The 27,220-nt window shown below is 44.6% G+C and overlaps 1 protein-coding gene across 1 annotated transcript in view; it reads right to left on the reverse strand.

Moving 5' to 3' along the window:
- The window catches only part of EPHA4 (EPH receptor A4), a 119,299-nt gene extending 115,124 nt beyond the window's left edge, over nucleotides 1-4,175 (reverse strand). Inside the window, exons 1-2 of the mRNA XM_068145474.1 lie at nucleotides 4,059-4,175; nucleotides 3,096-3,163 (exon numbers count right to left, since the gene is read on the reverse strand). Of these exons, the coding sequence (XP_068001575.1) occupies nucleotides 3,096-3,163; nucleotides 4,059-4,149 (159 nt within the window). The 5' untranslated portion in view covers nucleotides 4,150-4,175. The remainder of the gene's footprint in view (nucleotides 1-3,095; nucleotides 3,164-4,058) is intronic.
- Nucleotides 4,176-27,220: the final 23,045 nt, after the last annotated feature.

Raw genomic sequence — 27,220 nt, forward strand, 5'->3', positions numbered from 1 at the left:
TAGAGTGCTCTCAAGGCAAGTTATTTTGAGTGAAGTAAAAAAAAAAAGCAGCCCACAGTGCATCAAGGTCAGAAAAATCCTCCTTAAAAAAAATAATTAAGGACAATGAAACACTGTCTGAGTCTGCAGGCAATACAAAATTATCCTTGAAAACAGCAGTAACTTTAAAGTGCTTTGCAGAATTACTGATGCTGTAGCTTTGATAAACAGAAGTCTTCTTCATGTCAAGGGGCTTCTTGTATAGTATCCTGCATTCTCCTCCCAAGGCCTGCTCTTATGCAAGTGATTTTTACTTAAAAAGACTCAAACTTAGCTGAATCCATTTATAGAATGACAGTAGTTGGCACCATGAGTCACTAGGAGCAGAAAGAATAATATTTTATTTGCTGCCGAGAGAACTGCAAATTAAAATGAAGGAGCAGGAGGGGAAAAAAAAAGATTACCAAAAAAAACAAAATCAATACCCAGCACATCACTCTTTTGCACAGGAAGAGGAAAAAATGCACCTTAAAAAGTCATCTATCAATGTAAAGAGTAACATGGTGTTAGGAAGGAGACAGTTGTTTAATTTAAAGCTGCCATGGAGATAGTTTACTGTTACAATATTGCCTTTAAGATCCATCACTTTCCATTCAGCTTATCTTCAGTCTGTCTATGCTACCTGCATTGTGTGCTGCAAGAGAAAGGAAGAGGCAGGGGGAAATAATACTTGTTGATGGGATTTCCTTTAGTGCACTCAGACAATGGAGGATGCTGCTGGAGGCTTCAATAAGCAGAGCCCCGAGGTCAACGGGCTGACTGTGACTGAAATCAGAACGTTTGGATCAGGTTCTCAATGCACCATTACATAGAGCCGGGTGTTATCCCATGGACACATGCACGCAGAACAAACCTAACTGTGTCTTTCTGTCAGACCCAAGAACAATTACAGCCCAAATTTCCAGCCACTCATGATTTGTAGCTCCATGTATGTGGTCAAATCTTTACGCTTTCAAGCTGAGCTCAACTTGTATAACTCAACTCTTCCCACAGCGTAATGACGCAGACTAAAACATTCTGGGCACAAAACCTGCTTTTCGACTGTGAAATGCTACCATAAACCATTAATTACATTTATAATGCAGTTCATTAATTCCTCCAGGGCTACGATAGATTTGATTACTGCTAGTCACTGCTAATTGACTGTGTTTATCTCCAGTCCTCCTCATCCACACAACCCTCATGCTGTGTTATAGAAATAGCAAACTACCTTTTTTAACAAACAATAAGATACATATAGTTGAAGAAAAAGCAGCACTGAAGGGCAGAACCTTCCCAGGAAGCTAGAGGAGTTAATTTCTGCTGCTTCAAATAAATCTGCAGCATATGAAGTTGAAAGAAATGCTTTCCAAGCACTGTATCTCAGAAACAGACCATGTACTCTTAAATTTTTCACTAGTGGGCTTAAAAATAGAACACACGTATGTGGGCTTAGTGAAACCAGTCACGTCCACAATAAGCACACATTTCCTTCTCAAGCTCTCATGGTGCTTTCAGAGAACATGGTGGGGAAAGGGGGAATTCACCAGCCATTAATAATTATACAGCTATCCTCTGAGCAGCAATTCCACCACTGACTTGTATTTTAGGTTCTGTTTCATTACACAGTGTGGATATCCCTTGGAAAGCCATACAAAAGACCTCATCTCATTAACTGGCCTTTCCAGGGGATAGGATTATGAAGAAAACCAAATTTTCACCCAGATAGAGCTGTACCTTTCCACCCTGTCAAAAGATGAGGGCAATTGCTGCAATCAGCAGTGGACATGCACTGCCAGAGGCCTGCCAATCACCGTCCCACTCTGAAAAAGCGAGTTCTGGGGACAGCCCAGCATGCATAAGCCAGAGCCGTAGTCAAGTTCACCCAGACCAACAACGGGAGAGCAAAACAATTCCCCATTCTCCCATGTTAAGGTTATTCAGATCTTATGCATAATGCATCACCAGCCAGCGCAACCTCGGATTCCTTCCACTCGCTGCTGGTTCCTTAGCTCTGCTCCTCCTCATTCCAAGTGGGAACACATTAAAAAGTAAATTTGTAGGTTTCCTGGTGAATCCAGTGCTTTGTTGTGCCCAAGTCCTCATCGTCTATTTTTCAGTTTGGTTTAGGTCAAACACACTAAGTTGCTTTACTTACTAAAAAGATGGAGGCGAGTTTTTAATGTATATATGAATTTTGAGTGTGCATTGCTGGCATTTTTCTTACATTGTTCACTTTAAGAAAGAAAAAAGGCTTTCTAATTGCTTAGTTAACAAAAAAAAAAAAGCCTCAAGAGATCCCAGGAAATACAGCCTCCACCAACTCCAAAGTGCATTACTCAGAAGTTGCCCACAAAGGCCCTGGGCACACTGAAGGATGGGGCATGGAGGGAGCAGCAAGGTGCCCATTCACAAATACCAAGCTAAATTAGTAAAGATATCTTGCTTGCAGCTCACTAAGCAAAGTAGCTCTAAGCCCCACCAATGGATATGTGAACATCAAGACCATCACATCAGAATCAGTGAATTCAAACAATCTTCTCTTACAATTCTTTGAGTAGTACATGAAAAGAGAGACCAAGGAATCGCCGTCAAGCACTGGGTGCTTCAGTTTGTGCCCAGATGATGTTTACACCCTGAAGTAGGAAAACCATCCCGTCTCACCAAAAAGTCCACTGTGTATATCGATCCCGACTCCTTCATCCAGAAATAGAGCAGCAATTGCCCTGAACATCACCCAGCTCACAGATATAACAATTACAGTCAAGAATGCCAGTTCAGTCGCCAGATCACATTTCTTGTTGGTATTTCGGTTTTAAATAGGCATCTAAACCCGTGCCTCCACCAATCTCCTAATCCTGAAACCTCTTTTCTGCCCTTTTGGTTTCCACTTCTTCCATGACAGAGCTATCCGAAGGGAGTATAGAGTTTCTCCAACAAAGAGTAATTCACTCGGCAAGCCAGGGAAGAAATCTGACCTCCTCGGCACAATCAACAATAATCGAGCCATTAGGACTCTCTGAAAGTTACTAATCACCCCCTTTACCCTTTTGATCAGATAGCGGTTAAAAACTCACCCCTCCTTCCAGAGGACTTGCTATCCACCCCAGTTCTCCCTGAACTGATCTGGAATCCAGCAAGGTAACTGCAGAAAGAGACAAATAAAACGAGATTAAATTCCAGCTGCCAAAGGCAGTATTAAACTACATCGTTCACCTGAGCGTTTCCACATGCGAGGAGCGCGATGGCACCCACCCTCAATTCTAAACGAAATGTTATTTCCGACCCGAAACAACGTGAAACTCTGGATTCTATCTGAAGAATTGCACGTTCGCTCCTCGGCTGGTTCGAGCCGCTCTCGGGGCGCGAAAGGAGCGGTGAATCCCCCCGGCACATCTCGGGGGGTACCGAAGGCTCCCGCTTCCAAGAGAGTGGAGGCGGCAGCGCACAGCTGGCCGGAATCGGCGCGCTCCGCCGGGCAGCGCCCGGGACACCGGCAGTTCCGCCGGACAGTACAGGCGCAATCGAGAAGCAGAAAAGCATCACTTATCGGCACCTCGGGAGTTCGGCCGGACACCGGGAAAAGCTCCCCAACAGAGCCGGTGTTTCCTGCCCGCTTGGATGCAGTGCGGGCGTCCCCCGCGGAACTGCCGCCGAACCGTCCCGCAGCGCGGCTGCGGCACAGCCCCGGGGAACAGCGCATAGCTGCCGGGAGAACCGGTTTAATGAACCGCCCTCCCCAGTGCGGCGCTGCTTGGCCCGTCCCGGCCGAGGGCACTGGTAGCGATGGGACACTAGGGACAAGTGAGGACCTCGCCGCCCCGCGACACCTGTGCTGCTGTGAAGCGGGACCCCATAGCGCTGCCAGGGCAGCCCAGCGGCTGCCGAGCTCCCAGCCGGTGTCCAGGACAGTGAAGTCCCAGCTCCAAGGGGAGAGCGAGAAGCGAAGTGGCGAAGGGACCGTCGCTCGCCCTGGGGGGCACCGAACTTTTCCTGCCCGGCCGAGGGAACGCGGAGCCCGGCGGCGGGACGCGCCTCACCTTCGTTGGCGGGATAGACCCGGGAGCCGGTGACGGCCCCGCAGACGCCGACGAGGAGCGGGAGGAGGGCGCAGAACGGGACCCCGGCCATGCCGCTGCCACCGCCGCTCCGGCCGCTCTATCCCAGTGGAATAACTGCCTGCATGGGCGCGCGGCGGCGATAGACATTGCCGGGTGGGCGGGGCCGCGCTGCCCGTCACCGCGTGCCACCAATCGCCGCCCTCCCCGCTCCGCCCGCCGCGCCCTCGCCACGCCCCCGCCGCCGGAGCAGGGCCGGGTGGCGGCGGGGGCCTGGGGGATTCGCTGTGCCGGACGGGCGGCCACGGTCCGGCCGGGAGGAGGAGGGTCCCGCCGGGAAGTGGGCGCTCCGCCGGGAGATTTAACGTTAATGGCGTCCGAACCCAAACGAAAAAAAAAAAAAAAAAAAAAAGGCAGCGAAAATACCCAAAAGTTTGGAGCAGCCCTCCCCGTTCTGCCCCGGTGCTGCGGAACGGCGCGGGGGGGAGCAGCAGACGGACTTCGCGCTGTCTGAACCTGGGGCGACTACCGGCAACCTAGCCCGCTCTGCCCCCCTTCGCCGGCTGCGGCGCCACCGTTGAGCAACAGCGCCACCTGGCGGGGCGGCGAGGCCGGCTTGGTGCCCGCTGCCCCGGCGGCGGGAGGGGTAGGGGGATGACTGGGAGGGAGGGGAGCTTCAGTAGTCACAGGCTGAGACGGTGTTCCCGGTGTTCCGCTCAGTCGAACCTGCAGCAAGACTCGGCGGAGCTTCCCGGTCATGGCAGCAGTAGTTTACCGCGAACACGCAAACCGTTAATGCTTTGGGGCGAAATAACACCGGTATAGGTTAAATTCTCAGGTTTCAGCCCTCTCGGTTCTCGGCGTGTCAAGTAAACGCTGTCCTTTACACGGTTCCTTTTGACAGAGGTGCCCTCGGCCGCCTCTCGGTACAGTGCCGAGGGAATCCGGGGGTGACCGACTCCCGGCTCCGACCCGCTAAAGCTCCTCCTGGCCGCGAATTGCGGGCTCCGGCTCGGCCCTGCCGTAATCGGTGCGGCTGCCAGCAACAGCTTGCACGGCCGCTGTTCCAAAAACCTTCACAAACGGCAACCCCCTCGAGAGGGCAACCCCCTTCTGTTAACGGGGATCTGCTCACGCTGCCCTGGACAAATCCTTCGGGGCTGCATGTCTGTACCCTGCCTTCACCCAGTACTCCGGCTGCATGCCTGCACCCTGCTTTCCCCCCAGCATCTTGCTCCTTCCCACGATCCTGGCTTCGTCCTTGCACCACATTTCATCCCACTACCCCACTTCATCCCAGTAACCCATGTCATCCCAGAATGTTGATGTCACCCCAGAATGTTGACGTCATCCCAGTGTTTCCCAGCACCCTAACATCATCCCCACATCCCACGTCATCTCAGGATCCCACTTCATCCCTGCCTTCTGCTGCTTGCTGGCACCCCATCTGCATCCCAGAATCCCACTTCATCCCAGCACTCTGGTGTCTTTGCAGCATTCAATTTAATCCTAGTACACCAGCATTAATGCCAGCATCTCATGTCATTCCATCATTCCACTTCATGCCAGCACTCCAGCTTCATCCCAGCACCCTGCTTCATCCCAGTACCTCGCTTCATTCCAGCATCCTGACTTCAGGGCATCACACCCAGACCAATGTGGATGCTGGTCTCTCTCCTCTTCAGGCTAAGGGACTCAGTGCAGCTCAAGCACAGAAGTCCACACAGCTCCATTAGTTCAAACACTTTGAATCCATCTGAAAGTCTGAAACACGCCTGTCGTGGCTCCGCTGTTTGCTTTTTAACTCGCTCCACTTGTCCGAACTCAGACACACTTGCACATACACTCTCATTAGTACTTTTTCCTCCAAAACAGAGCATCCTTCACCTCCTTGAATCTTAGCTCAAGACCTAGTCAGGGTGTATTTTATTTGGGTTTTAAACTAGCTTAAAACAGTTTATGAATGCACCAGTTCCAGGGAGGTTTCCACACTCTGAGGCTCAGATTTATTTTCCTTTGCCTCAGAGGTTTATTTTGGAGCACCCACTGCCGAACCCTGAAGATAACTCCACGAAGATAGCCCCTGGATTTTCCTCTTTCTGTAGAAAATGAATCTTTCAAGTGGCTTCATGGATAACGGGGGTTAGGAAACAGTGCAGTCACCACAATTGTTAAAAATGGTACTTCCTGACTTTAATTGTGTACAGGAATTATTGGTTTAATGAGGAGGAAGAAAAGGATTAGTTCCTTTTTTTATTATTTACCCAAAAATATAGGCAGGCCACTATTAAAGCAACCTGAGTGTCCTTGGTTTTATGTCTTTGATGCACCCAACAGCTATTCTGTAGATTACGGGATAGTCTGTAAGCTAAAGAATATCAAAATGCTTTCTTGCTCTAATTGAAGTTACTTTTGGTGCAGTGCCAGAAAAGCCATTCATCATGAAAACTATTCAATACTTTGAAATATTTGAGATAAATATTTGTTTTAAAATATTAAATATTTTCAGTGTGACCAGAAGGTCTGTTCTGTCCTAGTGAGCCCACATATGGCTCCCATTTAAAGAGAGACATGGAACTACTGAAGAGAGTCCAGCAAAGAGTCCATCCTTTACAAAGATGCTGAGGGGACTGGAGCATCTCTGATAAGGAAAGTCTGAGACCTGGGGCTGTTTAGCCTGGAGAAGAAAAGACTCAAGAGAGGGTCAGATCAATGCTTATCCACATTTAAAGGGCAGGGGGAGAGAGGATGGGGCCAGATTCTTCAGTGATGCCCAGCAGCAGGACAAGGGGAAATGGGTGCAAACTGGAATACAGGAGGTTCCATTTGAACATGAGGAGAAATTTCTTTCCTGTGAGAGTGCCAGAGCCCTGGAAAAGGCTGCCCAGGGAGGTTGTGGAGTCTGTTTCTCTGGAGAGATTTGAAAACCCTCCTGGACCTTATAATGCTGGGCAACCTCCTCTGGGTGACCCTTCTTTAGCATGGGCATTGGACTAGATGATCTCCAGAGGTCTCTTCCAACCCATGCTGGGTTTCTGTGAAACCTTAAAAATATTCCTATTAATGTGATTTCATGTTTTTTAAAAAGACATTTTACCTAAAATAAACAGAGCCAATGTAAAAGGGGCCTGAAAATGTCATAAACTAAACTGTCCACAACTCCACCCAATCCACTCTCCGGTTTGGCTCCAAGAAAAGGGGTATTTTTAGGAAGCCTTGCCAAAACAATCACAATTTCCTTACTTGGTGTCATTTCAACTGATTGTAAAAGCCCAGTTTGGTTTTAACAGATGTCATTGATACTCGGGATTTAACTCTGTCCTCAGCTCCAGCAAGTAACTCACCTCGCAGCACAGTACCCAACATCCAAATTTATTCCTTCAGATCTCGTTACAGCTGTTGGGTCCGTTACATTTTCTAGCGCCCATTAACAGAGCAGCCCACACCACTGCCAACCCACTGGCTCCTCTTATCCTAACCCAGCATCAGAAGTGATTTCCCTGTGATGGGGACTCACCAAGTCTGCACCTTAATCAAGTTTACACCATTTAAATGCTCCATTTAATGCATCCCAGAAAAGGAGAGACAGCCCTGCCAATATTAGTCTCAGCTCCTCGGTGAACCCACCCTGACTTCCAGCAGATGCTGTAATAATCGTGACAACATGTGAAATGTTTGATCCTGTCTGCCTGAGAGAGGTCAGTTATTTAGGGAACTGTTTATAGAACAGGAATGGTGTGGACAAACAGGCACATGAACACGCAGACATGAAGGGCTCAGAAACTACACATCACCTTGAAAGGAATCAACTGAAAAATTGATCCAATTGTTGTCTCCTATTCATCCACAATTTGTATTCCCCTTCTTAGTAGGAATCTATTAGTGTACAAACAGTCAGGCGCTGGCACACGTGGTTTATCTGGGGTGCGTTTTTGTCATTAATATCTTTCCTGAATGGATTTAAGTACCTCTCAGACACACATCCCCTTACAGACAAAGAGTTGTTTGACATTTTTCCCAATTACACACAAAACATCCATAAGTTAAATCCATTCTGGGCCCCACAAGGGCTCTGATTTTGGGGCAAATGTTCTGTTCTATTTTTACTTCATCTTTTCGTTCGCCATTTTTCTATGTCCACCTACTCCTGCTCGTCCATCTCCCCAGAAGCTTTTTACTGTCAGTCAAGTGACAGCCTCGGTAGGAAGCTCTGTGTGTTCATGAGCCTCCTGAGGCCCAGCACTACATTTAGACAGGGAAAAGAAAAAAGAAGAAGAAGGGGGGGGAAGGAAAAAGAAGAAAGCAGGGGGAGGGAAGAAGCCCAAGCTCGTCCTTTAGTATGCAATTCACTGCCTGCAGGAAAAAAATCACCAGGCTCCTCTGAAAAATGCCTTTTCCCACAAAAATGCAATCCCAGTTTACTCCACTCCCACACAACTTCCACACTATGCGGCTATTTGCAAAGGAGTGTAAAATAACCCCAGGAAGTTTCACACAGAGTCGCATTGTCAAAGGGATAACGCCCCAAAGGTGCACCTTCAGCAGGCTTGGCACTGGGAGCAATGGTCGACTGCTGCCCAGGGCGATGCTCAGATGCGCCCAGCCTCTCCTTCCCTGGAATTACTGATTCTTAACGGACCTGTGGGTATGAAACATTTGCCGATAAACTACTCAACAAATTGATGGTCAGCTCTCTGAGAATAACAGCTTTATATTTGCTGCGAGGAAGGTTTCGTTCCTCAGGTCGTGTTTAGCCGCAGCTGCAGCCTGTAGCACAGAAGCCGTAGCAGGAGCACAGCCACGTGAAGGTAATATCCATCTCTACCAACATCAAGCTGGCAGAATGATTTTGTTTCAGCTGGGATTAGCAGGAGTTTCGCTGCTGACCTCGATAAGAAAACGATCAGGTTTAGAGCTCATTTGCAAATCCACTCTGCAAGAAAGGCAGCTTCAGGCACCGCAGATGATTTGCATTGCATTTTCTTACTTGTGATCATCTGCACAGGAGTTTCCTATTTATTACCACCTTGGTGCTGAGCACTGTTGTGTTTATCTGGACTGGCAACTCGGCAATGTACAGACAGATGGATGGATGTGTAGATGTTTTGCCTTTTCTAACCAACAGTTGCAAGGGAAACATAGCAGGATTTTAATGGCAATTAAGTTGTCACTCTTACTGCGCCGCTCCTGACCACACAACCCAAAAAAAAAGCCGGGTCTCAGTTTATAATACATGATTAGCAGCTCTCCAGCTCTCGGGAAGAAAAGCTTGTCACCAAAACTAGTTACAAACTGGGAGTGGTTACAATGCAGTTTATGCTTCCTAAAATAACCAAACATTAAAACGCACTGGCAAAAGGGAAAATCTGTAAAGCAGCACAGACAGAGCAGAGCAAAGAGAAAGGAACAGCCTGGGGTGTCAAAGTAGGAATCACCCATCCTTTGAGTAGATCAAATGTGATAAATTCAAGTGCCCACCCCTGCAGTGCATATGCCAGTTTAGCCCATCCTGGCTCTCCCCCTCGGTAAGACCAAGGGCAAGCAGCAACCTGAGCTTTTTCTCCATGAAAGTGTGACCAATAAACCAGCACAAATAACTGTGTGAGGCTGCAGGTCGTTTGCAGTGCTAGCACAGATGCTTGGCAACCCGGAGAGAGAGGAATGTGCCTGCCCACGTTTCACTGAAAGGTTATTGGAAGCGGTGGAGGTTAACAGACACCTTAATTATTACAAACTGCTTTCGAATATCGCTGGCTTTGTACGGCCAGTCCTCAGCAGCTGGGCTTCTGACTCATTCAGGATCATCTGGGAGTAGTGTCAGCTTCCAGAAAAGAAAAGTTCCTGGGATGAAGATGTAGGACTGGCAAGCGGCGGTGCTGGGAGGAGAGCGGCCAGGGCCAGCAGCCAGCGGGGAGACTGCCCAGCCTCCTCCTCAGCACTCCATGGAGCGGCTGCAAGAGCACGGGCTACGTTAACAACGAACCGAGTGGAAGCAAATGAGCCTCGCCAAAAATTGCGGGGAATCTGTTTGTGGCAATTTCAGAGGAGCCTTGGTTGAATTGGAAGGGTAAAGCAAAAGTCTAGGCAGAGAGCCGTGCAAACTATAGCCAGACTGTTTTAAAAGCACACACCCATTTTTCTGCAGGGGAAGAAAAAAACCCATTCAGTTGGACAGATTTAGTTTTTTCCTTAGAGAACAGGGTCTCAGTTTAATATTTCTGAACTAGATTCTGGCCTGTCCTGAAGCAAAGCTGAAATTTTAGCAGCAGCTTAGCTACTCAACATCAATTGATAGGTAGACTCAGGCTCTTCGTGTGAAACAGAATAAACCTAAAATCAATAGGGGGAGGGAGAGGGGGGGAGGAAATTCCAGATCCATTTTCACAGTGAATTTTAGGTTTTCTGCCATAATTTACTGCAGGTAGTATTGGAAATACAAAGGACACAGGGTTAGTTTTATTGCACCACTAAATGTTCTGTATAAATAAAGGTAATTTCTGTGCGGTCTCTGAACTGTCTGTTTAGGTCAAATAATCGAAAGACCAGTGGCAGAGCTCTAATTCTCTTTTATTCAGTGTGTTCGGAGACAGTGATCTCTTCAGACATTATTTATGCAACGATGGTACCAATCAAACCGCACCACAGGCAGGATCCCTGCCGAGCACCCAAGATTTCTGGCACTTCTAATAGAGAGTAAATCCTAATTAGCTCAGATTAAACTGTCCTACCCGAGATAGTCCCCCCTGTATTATGAACAAAATGTTTGCCACCATATAGAAGAAAATTGTTTCTTTTTAAAATCAGGGGGGAAAAGCAACCCTTCCTTTTATTTCTTTTCCTTTTTTTTCTGTTTTAAATATGTTTTGTTTTGTTTTGTTTTGTTTTTAATATTAGGGCATGAAATAGGGTATAAAATCATTGAGTTTTGTTCTAGGAAGTGGAAAACATTTGTTTTGTTTTGTTTTGTTTTTCTGGGTATGACTGGTAATATTCACAGGATAGGAGAGAGATTAAGACTGGGATTTGACATCTGGGAGAAGGGCTCTGCTCCGAGTTCTGCACAGGCATCCTTAAACAGCTACTGCAGCAAAACTTTTGAGGCTGGATATAAGTGATTAACTCAAATACTCGCTTAAAACAAGGATGCTAAATAAATATGAAGTTACAGAGATCTGCAGGCATCCAATGCCTGCTGCTCCAGTCATGCAAAGAACATGGAGCTGTGATAACATTTAAAAGGCAGCGTGGGATATGTGGTCTATAGGCTGGCCAGCCTTAAAGTGATAACGATGAGCTTACCTCAAAAGCTGAAGCATTGCTTTTGTTTCTCTGTCCTGATTTCAGAGCAGCTATAGACAGCAAAGAAAGGTCATTTATTATCGAAGAAATTCTTTGCAGGGAGCTACTAACTGGGGGAAGTGAGGATATGCCTATGCATGTGTTCTAGCTCAGTATTCACACTGATTTTGTAGCAGAATATGACACATCCTGGATGAACTTCATATAAGCAAAATTAAACTCATGTAAGCAAAATAAATTAAAGTTAACAAAAAGGACAATGAAAAAACCACCCCTTGTTTTATGTTAGAAATGTGGCAGCCATCATTTTCCCCAGTTTTGTGACTGATCTGGGAAGAGTTCAGAGAATAAGGTAGTTTGTTGTGCTGGGCAATGCAGCCACTGGATTTCCTTGTTCTCTTTTTAGGTATAGCCATCACATGCTGATGTATTTCTGTATTGATTCTAGCACAGCCAGATCTCAATCTACTCTCAGGTATCTGAGCACCACTGCTGAACTAGAACAATTGATGTGTGCAGGTCTGTACCCCCATCCTACAGGGGCATGAACCTCTTTGTAAGAATCTCTTTCATTCATGACAGACAAATCAGGTCCTCTTATTTCCACTGATGGCACCAAGAAACCATCTTTCTTCAGCTGCAGTCATTCTTAGTCAAATCCCATTCCCCTCTGAGTTTTCCTCCAGCAGTAACCATCTCATTCCATTAATGGAAATCAGCCCCAAAACTGAGTGTGTTTTCTTGTACATAGGTCCATAGTGACAGCAAAGAGCAGGAAACCTTACAGCAAGGTTTCCATCAGCAATGACTCATTGGTATTGCTTTATTGAGACAATCAACTGTATGACCAACATTTTCAACAATATTTTCATCCCAAACATTTTCTCTTGCAGTATCCCAAGGTAAGCTGCAAAAATATTGTGTACAGGAAGAAATGTACAACCACTACAGCTTGTGTGGGTACAAAAATGCCACTCTTCTCAGCTGTCTTTCCTCTCCTATCACCACTATTAACCCTTACTCACATTACCACCCTGGCCACAGTTTTGACCAGGACAGTCAGGTAGAACTTTGTTATCCTGCTTGAACAGCAGCTCAATTTGGAGGAAGAGTGCAACTCTTTGCCTTCACAAGTTGCCATCTTTTGTCCCCCATTTTAAGGGCTTGTGCAGCACCAGGAAAACAGAAAAGAGCCATTTGCAATATGCTGGAAACAAAACAAAGGGGTTACTGGTAAATTTTTGCCCACTCCCATCTGCTCAGAGAGAACACACATGGCAAAATGCATGGATTTTCTCTACCCCTGACTATCTGTAACATCCATCAAAATATATCTTTGGGAGAGATCAAAGTAAAAGACAATGTAGGTTTGTTTGAGTTTCCACCACCATACCAAAATATCCCCAAATACCAGCAAGATATTCAAATAAAGTGCTGGAAAAGTAAAACAGAATCCCAGTGGTGACATCTGTTAGTATATGAATTGTTCAAACATCTTCAAAGTTTTCCAAAGAAATGCCAGGATGGCTTCCCACCAAAAGGCAGCTTGCTGTAATATCCCCCTCGGATGACTCAATGTACAAACCACGCTTCTATATTGTGTTGGCACTCCAAAACCCACACGTCTGTCTTGACATGCAACTAAAAAGAATCTAAAAATGTCTGTACCAGGGAACCAGTTTCAGCTGACCTTGGATGAGATAAACAACGTTTTGTGAAGCTAAACACAATTGTCAATGCATGGTTCAACAGAAAAACACACTTCTGCTGGAAGCAGCTCTCTCATTTGCTGCAAGAGTTTCAGTTTAATAGGACACCAGTGTGGTCAAGAGGTCTGCAAAGGAATAACTTCTGTCTGGTTTGGATAAAATGACTGCCAGGCACATCATCAGAAGAAACACCAAGGCCCTGTAGAAATCATCCTCTAAACAGAAAAAGAAGCCGTAAAGCTACTCCAAAGTTCACAGCGTCCTAGGATGGTGGGTGCTGGAAGTGATCTCTGGAGATCATCTATTCCAACCCCTCTGCTAAAGCAGGGTCACCCAGAGTGGGTTGCCCAGGATCACAATGTCCAGGTGGGTTTGGAATCTCTCCAGGGAAACAGACTCCACAACTTCCCTGGGCAGCCTGTGCCCCAGCACCCTCAGATGGAACTTCATGGTTTTCAGTTTGTGCCTGTTGCCCTTTGTCCTATTACTGGGCACCACTGAAAAGAGTCTGTTCCAATCCTTTTGAATCCCACCCCTTAGACATTGAGAAGTTGTTCCCAGCCATGTCATTCTCCATCCTCCTCACACATCTCAGGTGGCCTATGCAGCCCACCTACAAGGTGAGCCTCACTAAAAGCATTACACACTGGTTATGGGTATTATTCCATTTGTATTAGGTTAAGAAGCCAGCTCATGCCAGTGGAATTACATCAGTACCAATGTAAGGGTTAACACCAGCAGCTCCACACCTCACATGGAAATACCACAATGGTTTTCCTACTCTGGGAATTTCCTAGAGTCCATAAACTGGTGAATAAACTTCACCTGAGGATTGCAACCGTATTCATAGCATTGAGAGTGCATCCATTAGTACTCCATGTTTCCAAAGCTGGAGTATAGTTATGAAGAAACTTAATTTGGGAGACATTTACCAATATATCAATGAAATTAAATGCAAGATGACAGCATTTACCCTGATTCCAACACACCACGTTTGCAAGTGATAATTACCTTCCCCCCCCCCTTTAATTAAAATCCCCTTTAAAGTGTTCTCTAAATAAAACATTGCTTAAAATGCATCATCCCCTTATGAGTCTATCACTCACACAAAGCTTTCAGAAACACTCGTGGCAGCTTAAAAGGCACTATAGGATATTTAGACTGGAGTTATCTCACAACATGTTCCCTGGCTGCTTTGTTATTTGAGCTCTAAATGTTAAACACGTGGAAGCAACATGAAAGGCTCCTCGCTGCAAAGCACATTTTCCAAATTCTCTCTATCTGTTATTTAGGCCCCCGTAAAGATCCGTGTATGTCGACCCATCTGCAGCCACATTTATTTTTACATGGTTTTGAGTGCATATCTCTCAGTGTCATAAGGTCTTCATAAATAAATCAACCTACTTAGATCTGCATGCTTTGAATCACAAGCCAGCCACCAACCCAGCAGATGGATACATTTTTAATTAGGTAAGCACTCGGTGCCTTTTGGTTTGAAAACTCCCTTCTTTTTCTTGAAAAGATGGAAAGTAACCAAATTAAATCCAAAATTGCAGCGGGACAGCGTCGTGGGTTTAATCTGCATGTAGCTGCAAATCAGCTCGGAGCCCAGCCTGTGTGACAGCTTGAACAAATGCAATATTTTATATCAAGCAAGCCTCAAAGTGAAATATTTAAGGATCTTGCAAGAATAGGTTGTAAACAATATGTATTTTTCAATAACACATGCGGTTACTTATGCAATCTTCTCACTTGAGCGAGGCTTTCTGATCTTAATTCATTTACTGTGTTGCCTTTGCAATCTCTCAAGCAAAATATTTTTAAGCAGCAACTTTTAATTTACATAATCAGACATACTTTTCTGAATAACATGGAAGAAATTCAGAATTAATGACATCTTGTACTGCTTAAATAATCCATGAAAAGGAACTTCAGCAGTTCCAGTTAGCTTCTTCCCCCAAAAAGGTTTTCTGTTTTGGACTTGGAACAAAATTCGGCATGATGGATAAACATCTTATCCACACAGAGCTTTCCACACTCTTCCGAACTTCCCCTGCTCTGGGAAGTCCAGGTAAATACTCCAGAGCACACCAGCCCCCATGGGTGAAGTCTGCCCATGCTGGAGAGCCCCAGAGGAGACTTCCAGGTGTGAGGCATTCCAGGGCACTGTGCCGCCCACAGGGAATGGGACAGCCTGGGGCCTCCTTGATATGTTTTTCCTGTTGGTTTCCATTCCCCAAAACAAAGTCTTTTCACACAATTTCCTCATGGTGGGGTTGGAAGGGACCTTTGGAAATCATCTAGTCAAATCCCTTGCTAAAGCAGGGTCACCCAGAACAGGGTGCCCAGGACTGCAGTGTCCCAGGAGGGTTTGGAATCTCTCTGGAGGAGACTCCACAACTTCTCTGGGCCAGTGCTCTGGCCTCACAGAGAGGGTTTTCCTCAATATTCAGGTGGAATCTCTTCTGTGTGACCATTTAATTCTCTTTCCCATAGATTTCTGGAAGTTTCCTGTGGCTTCCCAAGTGGTCTTCTCTCACTCTTCTGAACCAGTGAGATCAAAGAAAAGGACCAGCAGCCGGGAGAACAAAGCAGCCCTGTCCATCACACCGCTTCCCCAGCTGGTACAACAGTCTGTGGCTTCATGGGATAAGAGGAGACCTGCTGGCAACTCTGACTCTCCAGACAATGCTAGCAATCCCATTTCTCCTTTCAGGAAAGCAGAATGACCAAGAGGTAGTGTTAGCTAACACAGCATGAAGATTGTCTCAACATGACCAAGAACTCCAGAAGTTTCTCCTTTGAATAAAAAGGCTTCTCTGCAACAGAAGAGATGTGAGTGCTCCATGGGCAAACCACTGCGTTCTGCTTGGCCAAAGCCACTAGTGCACCACACCTGGGGTTCATACTGACCACAGTTTGCAGCTTTCCATGTGCAACGCCCAAAGCTGTCAAAAGAATTTGACTGCCCAATATGAGGGGATGATGGTGGTACTGAGGTGATAGGAAAAAAATTAATTCTTTTTGCTCTTTATTCAGTTTTATGCTTAAAAATAAAATAGATTCAAAAATTCACAGGGCAGAGAAAAGCTCCAGGTGTAAAATCCCATACTCAAACAAAATAGCTTAAAAATAAATGGACCAAGCTTAATCTTTGGTGTCACTTCCTTGGATTTCATGATACAACACCTGAGGTGAATTCTTTCCATTTTACTTCAGCAGGCTCTTTTTTTTTTTGTTTTTACCTCCCTATGCTTATGGCAAAAAAAAAACCCCAAGTTTCCCATATGTTAAATTATAAAATTGAGTCCTATCATTCCTTTCTAGCCCTTTTCAATTAAGTGAATGGAAAATCCTATATCTCTAGAGCTGGCTGGAAAAGAAATAACGGCCTGACTCTCATCCCACCTTTATGGGGTCTGTGCTGACGTCATTGTACTGATTTCAAGGAAATTGCTTCAGATTTGTGCCATTAGTTAGATCCGAATCTAGATGTCAGTGCATCCTGAAAATACCCAGCTCTGCTAAAAGGTTCAGGATTACCCTCAGAGTTTTACATCCTGAAGTCTAATTGCCCAGTGTAAAATAACGTTTATGAAAGATCAGATATGAAGCATAAAGATGGCAATTATCTGAAACCTTAGGATATAATATTTGCCCACTGCTCTAGATGGGCCATTATGCTTAAAAACTGTGGTTGTACAGGAAATAAAACTTCTCTTATATATGGTATGGCTTTAGTTCCTCACTTGAAATGAAAATATTGTATGATGGAGAACATTAGTAGGGCAAGTTGAAGCCAACTTCTATTGCTTAGACATTCTTTTTAGCTTATAATTACTGTCCTGTACTGCAGTTTTTCTTGTGCCTAGTTTGAGAGATGTATTGCAGCGCACAATAGAGAGGGAAGGAAAATGGGACGTAAAAACATCTGGAGTATTGTGTCCAGTTCTGCGCTCCCCAGTTCAAGAGAGACAGAGAACTACCAGAGATCGTCCAAAGGAAGATACAAAGATGGTGAGGGTACTGAAGCATCTCTCTGAAGAGAAAAGGCTGAGAGACCTGGGGCTGTTTAGCCTGGAGAAGAAAAGATTGAGAAGACATCTCATCAGTGCTTCTCAATACCTAAAAGGTGGGAGTCAAGATGACTGGGCCAAACCCTTTTCAGTGGTGCCCAGTGACAGGACAAGGGGCAATGGGCACAAACTGGAATCTAGGAGGTTCTGTCTGAACATGAGGAAAAACTTATTTGCTATGACGATGCTGGAGCGCTGGAGGAGGCTGCCAAGCGTAATTGTGGAGTCTCGCCTGGAGAGATTCCAACCCATCTGGACATTGTGATCCCACACAACCTACTGCGGGTGACCCTGCTTTAGCAGCGAGGTTGCACTATACCTTCCAACACTCACTATGCAGGGATTCTGTGATTCTATGACAATGCTATATTTCAGCCCTCGGTGGGAAAATGACAGATCAATATGACACTGTGTAGGATTCAATGATCTTAAAGGCCTTTCCAACCAAAATGATTCTATGGTTCCGTGACGAAGAATAATGCAGCTTGAGTCATGTGAATCCAGTATTTTTTTTACTGGAACTCGGAGCCTTGTGCTCAGACTGCCCTGCAGACCATCCATACGGCACTGCTCTAACTCAAAGGGACAGACCCCCATCAGACAATACCACTGTCAATGGCTTCCTGCTTTGTACTGTTTCTTGGTAGGGCTTATACAGCCAGGGGTTCATGTTTCACTTTATAGCAGCAGGAAGAGGGAGCCTTGCTATTGGAACAGAGATTCAGGATTTATACTGATCTGACAATCAGTGTTGGAATAAGTTAAAGGAGGATTACGCTTGCCCCATTTAGCAGGACTTCATGCTTTGAACCACAAGAAGTGGAGTGAATTTCCAAATGGTTTTTGTGCTTATCCTCCAACTCTGTTCTGATCTCCTCTGTTAGATCCTCTTTTAAGTAAAAGTGTGCAAGAGCCCGAGGAACACAAATACTATTGCTTAATTTTGTCTGCCTTTCATTAACATTTCTATGAGTTTATGCCATGCCTTTTACTGTTTTCCAGCTGATAAATGTTTTTTTAATATTGGGCACAGATCATTTCGCTTATAATCAAGGCTGGGAAATTAAGTTTAACATCTGAGAGCTCTAGGCAGAAATGTCAGGCGTGGACCAGATGACCACATGAGAGCCTCAGCCTCCCTTTGTGCCCCAGATTGGCTGGTATTGTTTTGATGCCGCGGCGCTGGAGCAAGAGCACTAACGTAATTATGAGATCAAGCAACATCTGGTGGCTTTGGCACCCAGCTCACAATTGGTGGTTCGGGTGGGTCAAAGGATGAATGCGGCTGAAGCGCACGTTAGGGTGCGCAATCATAAAGCTTGCATTAGCGGGGAAAGAGGAAGAGTGGCATTCTTGGCCTTCATCACCCAACAAAATTGATGGCCCACAAAAGAGCAGTGGCACGACACACAAAAGTGATGATGCTGGAGAGACTGACGCGCTGCGGGCGGTATTTGACATCTTCTGGCTGTGGGCTGCTCTGTGTTGTGATTTATGTCACCGTAATGATTGATTACTTTCAGATCATTCCTATTCTACCATATCTCTGAGAATTTCCTCCTTCTTCAAACATCTTTTTGTTCCACAAGCCCTAGGCTGCAGATGGCATCAACCCACGCATCTCCATTGTTTGAAGCCTGCAAGAACTTCTCCATTCTTTGAGGGAATGCTCGTAGCTGAGTAGCTACTGTCCAGTTAAGTCCTGAAACTGTGACTGTGGGCACTTTAACCTTTTTTATCTCCTTGTTCTTTTAGGAATTTCATTGCATGCAATGGTTGCAGCTCAACAATGCCTAAAAAAGTCATCAAGAAAGAAAATCAAAAGGAGTTACATTTTTCAGGTTATGGGAAAGTGCTTCAAGTGATGGCTACAGCTGCATCTGTCACACCTCTGTAAAGGTTCTTCTGATCATCTTTCACAGAATGAATTACCATCTCTGGCATGCAGCATTAGAGCAGAGTCTGTGTAAAGGCAACAGGCTAAAGCTTCTGCATGCTGGGAAGCCAAAAATGCCTCTGGGACGTTTATGCAAATCATTGGTTTTCTCTGATATCTCAACCATTCTGTGACACATAAAATATCAATGACTCAATATTCATATGATGGGAAAAACAAGAATTCTGGGCTCATATCAAGAAAACAGTGAATTTTTTAGTATCTTTTTTATTTGGGCAGATCTAACATGGCGTGGTGTCAGGGGAATTAGCAGGGTGGAGAGTGAGTATCTTCTTCAAACCACAACAAGCCACTACAACAGACTTTATTCTTTTCTATTTTCTTCTTCATTAGGAAGCAACAACAGCAAGAAGAACATATTTGATACTGCTTTAATCACTGGCAACAAGACAGCCAAAAGAACTCCAGAGGCTGCATACTAGCCCACCTAACAATGACTGTTTTCACAAAGGGTTTTTTTCTGCCACTGTGTACATGCAGTGCTGCTGCCCACTGCTCTCTGGAGGTCTGCACTCTCTCCTTCCCTTCTGGAAGGTCTGAGATGTGCAAGAGAATCACAGCCCCCAAGAAATCCTTCCAGATGCATATTCCTCAAGTAACATCAAATACCATTACTCAGATACAACATTGAGAACTACCAGAAAAAGCTGTATCTTCCCTCAAAACACACACTGATAGGATTTTTAGGTAGGATGTAACAAAGCCTATAAAACATTTCCTATATCAACAATATCTGTTCCGAGTCAAATAGGCAGAGGAATGAGCTCCTCTGAATATCTAGTAAAGACTGAAGATATAGGGCAAGCTGGGGGCCATCAGTGCTGCTCACCAACCACATAAAGACATTCAAAGTTATCTGGTAAGAGTCCAGTAAGCACCACACTCACTGTACGTGCACCATGGTGGCTCTACCTACTGTCAAAAGCCAGGCAAGCTCCTATCTGGACTCAAGGAGCTCTGGTAATACCAGTCAAAATACCCAAAGTACTCACACTGTGCCAAAAAAAGGAGAAAAAATCAGTGGAGAAGGAGGATGAGCAATAGGTCAGCTTGTGCTGGCTGAAGTTACAACTGGTTGTCCTATTGCTGAGAAACAGAATGGTCTTAAACAATGTTATTTAATACTGACATGGATAGAGTTAACTTCTCAGTTCTTGTGATGATCACCTCTTGCTTTCTTTAATTTTCCTACAGGTAGCTAGGGATGCAAGATATCTATCAGTGGCTCCAAGCCTGAATGTGTCCACAGAGTAAAAATCAGAAGCACTTGTCTCTGGTTTTCTTTTTTATATATATAGTTTTTATCAGTATCTGAGGAGTTCCTGTGAAAGCATTTAATTTAAGTGGGTCACAAAGAATGAAAGCTGTCCTTGGGCAGCCTTTGAACAGGCACAAATATGTTTTCCTCCTTATTTCCTTTCTTTTTTTTTTCAGCAGAACAGAAAACATAAGCCCCTTTCTGTATGCAGTATTTCATTTTTAACAGGCTCTACAACTCCTCAGAAACCGTAAACAGTGCTGAATGTAATTCAAATCGCCTTTGATACACACACTCTGGGCCTGATTCCCACTTAAACTGAAGTCTGCATTATCTTTATGCCCACTGTAAAACAGTTTGCGCTACTGAAACTGTGAGGAAGGCTTCAGCCTTGTGGAGAAGGCAGACCAAAAGACTTTGAGAGGGGAGGAAAATATCTGACTTTGCCAATTCAATGGGAGGCAGCATGTAGCAGGGAATGTGCTACCCACAAAATGGAAGGTTTCACCCTAACTGGTATGAAAGCCCCATATTGACCTTACTGTGCCAAAACCCATCTCCTTTCAATTTACTTTACTTAAATAACTTCTTAGATTGTACCTGGAGTAAAGACAGTGAAAGCGATTCTGTGAGGAGGCAGATGAGCTCATGTAACCCTGCCAGGATGAGCAGTCACAGTCCTGGCAACCCTTCTGCAGGGAAGGATGAGCCCCCAGCGTTCCACAACCTTCTGTGGTGAGCCAGCTCTTTGGCACAATAATCTTCACCCTACAGTTCAGATAAATTAAATATAATGTGGCTTAAGTGAATCAAGAAAAAAAGGAGATCTATTTAGAAAACATACCTATGGCTTTCTTTTGCTGTACTGTCTTTTAGCTGCCTTCTGAGCCTTTGAGGCTGCTCACACATGCCATGAGTTACAGCAGCTCTTGGGTAACAATAAATTAATTTAATTTACTGAGTACTTGTGTTGTTGGATGAAGCACTGGGAGGAGAGTCACTCTTCAGTCCTTATTGGCCCAGAAAATAGGTTGGACAGCTCAATCTTACCAACAAAAAACCTGAATAACTGTTTGATTATTGGGCAAGATGATGTTTACTCCATTGCTAAGAAATTAATTGTGTTTTCAGAGCCAACACTGCACCTTTCACCAATGCTTACAACTAAGCATCCAGATTTCAAAGACTATGTGAAAGGTGGAGATTCGCATGCGAGGCGTGTCCTCTGTGCTCTGCTACATGCTCTGCTCAGTGCTCTTCTAAGGAAAATCATGAGCACAGCTCTTATTCAGCCAAGCACTTCAGCTGAAGTATTCCCTACAAAAGCACCTCTCTTGACTTCCTCAGGATGACTCGCGTGCCTGCCTATGGTGTTCAAGCACTTGTTGAACCAAAGTCTACAGCACTGTCTAATGAAAATAACTGCATACATTAGACATCTGCACAATTTGTGGTGACCATTCCATGGAGCTGATTTTGTGGAATGGATCCCACCTGTAATGTTAAACAGGACCAAGTTACGTATTGTTCTATCATCTGAATCAAAAGAACAAGAACAAGGGGACACAGTCTCAAGCTGCGCCAGGGGAGGTTTAGACTCGAGGTGAGGAGAAAGTTCTTCACTGAGCGAGTCATTCGTCATTGGAACGGGTTGCCCAGGGAGGTGGTTGAGTCATCGACCCTGGAGGCGTTCAAGAGGAGATTGGACGTGGCACTTGGTGCCATGGTCTAGTCATGGGGTCTGTGTTGATAGGTTGGACTCGATGATCCTCGAGGTCCTTTCCAACCTAAGTGATACTGTGATACTGTGAAAAGGTAGAGCATGAGGACATACAGAGTCACTGACTGGATGAGGTTGGCAGAGACCTCCAGAGTCATCTTACCCAACTCAGTCACCTACAGTAGGCTGCCCAGGACCATGAGCTCAATGGTTATTTTGAAAGCATCTGTGAGTAGCAGCAGCACCTTCAAGCTAGAAACAACACTGATTTTATTCCTTCTATGAATGAGTTTATGGATTCCTGATAGCACAGAAGTCAAAGCAAAGGCTTGCAGGAGAGCAGAAAGAGTAGTGGCCATCACAGAATAAACCCAGTCTCTAATCTGACAGCATCTGATAATCTTAAAATGATAAATCACAAATTACATTGTTCTAAGGACTTGACAGGGCACTTTTTGTGAAGGAATATCTTCCACAAAAGGACAAAACCTTCTCTCAATCCAATCTATGTACCTCTATTTGAGAACAATTGGGGGAACAGGACAGAAGATAAAATTTGGTCTACTCTTTTGAAGAGAACAGAAGCATCTGTGCAATATTTTTTTTCCTAAGCAAACTAATTTTTTGCCACTATAAATTATACATTTTAAAATGTATTATTATACCACAAAAAAATCTACAGTACCTGCAAAATGCTTGCATGCAGCAGAATCAGCCCACATCTTTGTCATGGAAGAAGGAAATGTGCTTCATGCAGAAATGCCCCTTTGAAGGTCTTATCTTTAGCATCTATGTGCTAAACCCAGTTCCAGTATTATCTCTGTGAAAACAGGTCTTGACAGTAGGCTCAGCATCCATGCTTTCCTTTTAGTCCCCTCTTCCCAGTGGAAATAAGCCTGGTGTGTAGACTTGTGTCTGCATTCCTGGTCCATGCTGACAGAAAGGGAGAGATACCAGATAAAAATCACCTTCGGGGTTTCTTTGCTCCCACCATGTCAGAGAGATTCTTGGAGAAGGCACATCATACCTGGAAGCACAGCAAGCATTGATCAGTGTCCAGAGTGTGTTCTGAGGGAAAGAAGAAGAAATCTGGAGAAACTCAACTAAAAATCAAACTATATTCTTTTTATATATATAGATATAGATATAGATATAGATATAGATATAGATATAGATATATAGATATAGATATATAGATATAGATATAGATATATAGATATAGATATATATAGATATATATAGATATATAAAGAAAGAGAGAGAGGTAATGTTTTAGATATATAACAATGTATATATATATATTTATATATTTTTATACATATATTTATGTGTGTGTGTGTGTATATATATATATATGCTGGGTAGAATCATCATTTTGCAGCCTCAGCTCAGCTTTCCCTCTAGACAACTTGTTTATTTATGCCATTTTTAGGGACGCTCAGTTAGGGCCTGCGGATACACGTGCACAAGAGCCATAAAAATCACAAGCACATTCACTACCTCTGACTGAGCAGAGTGAGTGAAACGAAATTCTTCACGTCCTGTACAATTCCTCTCTGCGCTAAGGCGCTCTAACAGCAGCAATTGTTTTTCTGCCAGCTGCACCTGTAACAATCACTACATTTATTCTTGAAAACATCTGCCTGAAAACTACATGTGTCCCAGGGCTAAAGAGCTGGGCTTGTGGGTTTTTCTCCCCCCCTGGATCAGAAGCTTTCTAACCAAAAAGGTTCAGAGATTTTCTTTGAGCTACTTGGATGGCTGCAGCCCTGTGTGGGGTCAGGCAGCTATAAGCAGCCCTGCTGTAATGGTAGGGTCTCTGCTGTCCCCCTCTGATGAAGAATAAACGTCCTTCCCTCGCTCTGCAAGCGCTCAATTTCCCACACAACAGTTTCTTTCTGCAGAATTCTCCAAGCGCATGAACCGTTCTGTTCTGGTGAGCTCTGCACGTCTTACTCATGGTAATTATGCTCCCATCTTTGATCTCAGATGAGATCTCTTGTGCATATTTTGTTCTATTTATGTCTTTGATCTTGTTACTTGTTTTCCCCCATATTTTTTTTTCCAGTCGCTGTCTTTTCATTTGAAAGACATTCATCCTGCATCCCTTTAAAGACAAAAGGTGAGACACTGGCACACGTATCCTGAGTAACCTTGCAGAACACACGGTAGCAGCGAGCAGTTTTTCTGAGCGGAGCACATCTGGGTGTAAACGAGCTGCAGCACATCACACTGCTAATGTCAAGAAGGCACCTAGGCAGCCGAAAGCGATACGTGCTGCTGAGAGGAGTATATTAAAAACAAAAGCTGCCGGGTGGCTGTGATGACCACAGTGACAGCAGATTACCCTGGCAGAGAGGAGACGTGCTGGACCCACTAGTGTGCATGACAAAATCTGCTCTCCATGGCAACAGGAGAGTGGCAGGGGGAGCATGGCAAGAGCTGTCCCACAGCCCTCCCCGCTGCCACAGCCAGGCCTTGCAGCTGCGGCCATGGCCAAAGTTTCAGCCTCCAAAGCACCTTCACAGCAGAGCTGCCCCACAGCAGGCATTTACAAATCTATCCACAACAACAATAAATATTTGTGACAAAGATGTGAGGGGACTGGAGCATCTCACTGACCCAGAGAGGCTGAGACCTGATGTTGTTTAGCTTGGAGATGAAAAGAATGAGAGGGGAACTTAGCAATGTTTATCAATATCTGTATGTGAGGCAAGAGGATGGTGCCAGACCCTTTTCAGTGGTGCCCAGTGACAGGACAAGGGGCAACAGGCTAAAACTGAAACACAGGAGTTTCCATCTGAACATGAGAACAAATTTTTTCCTGTGAGGATGACCAAGCATTTCCCCAGGGTGCCCAGAAAGGTTATGAAGTCTCTGTCTCTGGAAAGATTCCAAACCCACCTGGATGCCATCCTGGGCACCCTGCTCTGGATAACTTTGTTTTAGCAGGGAAGCTGCACTAGATGATCTCCAGAGGTCCCTTCCAACACCCACCATTCTGAGATACTGTGACATCTCAGATGCTTGTATTGTTAATACTAATATACCAAAAGCATAATGGTTGTCCTGCCAGTGTTCTGTATGCTGCTGGCTCCAGAGCTTAACATGGAGCTCCTCTGTGGGCCCATAAGCATGTGCCAGCTCTAGCACTTGAATTCAGCAAGGTTTTGATTTACAACTAGGAGTAAAAACACAAGAGTGTTTGCTAAAGCTGGTTCTTCATGAGCTATCAAAGCAGAACTGAGAAGCAAACTTTCCAGGGCTCAGAACTGATATAGTAAATGACCTAAATTTACTACGATGCTTCATATATATTAGGATGAAAGACCTTGATAGATCTTAAGTTATGAGACAAAAAGCATGGAGAGGTAAGAGCTACATACAGTGACAGTCTCAACCCCCAAATTCAGTCCAAAACCACAAACACTACTGTGAAACTATTGACATTTATCACTCCCCTCCACTGTACTGGCTTGGCTAAAATCACATAGGGCTGACAGTAGATCTACACAGCACAACCATGACGAGTACCCTTCGCTCTCCTTGAAAACCTCAAAGGCAACAGCTTGTATTAATAATAAATACAGAGTCATGACATAAGTCTACAGGGTTGGTTTAGGAAGAATCACAGTTCCCACAGGAGAATTTGTATGTATTATCAACACTTTTGCACTAGAAGTCACCAAGCTGTGATTTACCTATGGATGAGGTGCAAGACAGTGGTCTCTAAAAGCCCGAGTTTATCAGTGCAACTCAAGCAACCATTTATGTGTCCACTATGAGCCAGCACTGAAAGGCTCACAAACTCAGCTCAAAGCATTCTATGACTCTATAAATTCCCTGTTTGGCTTTGTTAGAAGCACACGGAAGTTATGGTTAAGCCACTACACTATGGTAACATAAACTGCCTTAGCCTGTGCTTACAACCTATGTGTAATTATTTTCTCTGAGGTCTCAGTTACCTCTCTCCTCATCATGGCATGAAAGTGAAGTTATTATCTCAGCAGGAAATAGTGTCACATTGCTTTCTTCGCGCAGGTTCCTCTCCACAGGACTAATCCTTCACCCACAGATATAAAGGTTGCAGGGGTTTGGTTGCTAAAAGGCCCATGAAAACAGCAGGCAGAAGCTGTTAACTCCCAGGTCACCCCTAATCTAAGAGAGGTGTCACAAAATGTACCAAGTAAAATCCGTTCTTTGGGTTTTTTTTTTAGTTATATTTAAACAGAAATTCATTAAATGATTAAGATGGTGCTCAAATTTTTAAAAGAATAGAGTGAAAAATGCACAATGTTATTACAATATCACTATTTGGAAATAGAGAAGACAGACTCCTAGAGCAATTCCAGTTTCTAGTTGCCTTAATTCCAGCAACAAAGAGCAAGTCTCTTTGCTTTGTGCTGGAACTCATCCTGCCCTCCTCAGAAGAAGTGCTCATATATTCTCCTGCCGTCCACGAGCATCTCAGAAATCTCCCTTTCTTATTGAGGATGAGCATTTTCCAGGCTACTTTCATCTCTTTTTAAAGCAGAACCAGTGGATGTTCTGCAGCCAACGCCTTTCTGCTGGGAGGATCCCTCCCCCTGCAATTTCTGGAAATTGCTGTACCTGAGCTGCAAATTGTGCAGCAATTATACCATTCGTTGGCTTTGATGATGCTCAGACACCCCGGATCTTTCGCAACCCAACACACAATACTCCATGGGAAAATCCTTCCTGGTTTAAAGAGAAGATAAATGGAAAGAAACCTCCATGTGTGTAATCCCATTTGAAAAATAATTCTATGGCATGGGAGCCTGTAAATCCTTAGTTGAGTTTAAATTAAAAGAAAAAAAACCAAACAGAACAAAGATCTTTTAAATCCTCCCATCCATGTTTTTCCATCATCCCAGGAATACGGGTAACGCTACCACATTTCAGAGATTCGTATTAGTCACTGCTTGGTGACTGAAAAAAAACAATCTATTGCCCCATTTTTTTGGATAGAACAAGAGGAAACTGTCTCAAATTGTACTCATGGAAGTTTAGGTTGGAGATTAGGAGCAATTTCTTCCCAGAAAGGGTCGTTAAGCCATGGAACAGGCTGCTGGCTGCCCAGGGATGTGGTGGAGTCACCGCTCCT

This window comes from Melanerpes formicivorus, unplaced genomic scaffold, assembly GCF_026170545.1.
Source record: "Melanerpes formicivorus ecotype bairdi unplaced genomic scaffold, bMelFor1.0.p_v2 SCAF_12, whole genome shotgun sequence".
Taxonomy (NCBI): domain Eukaryota; kingdom Metazoa; phylum Chordata; class Aves; order Piciformes; family Picidae; genus Melanerpes; species Melanerpes formicivorus.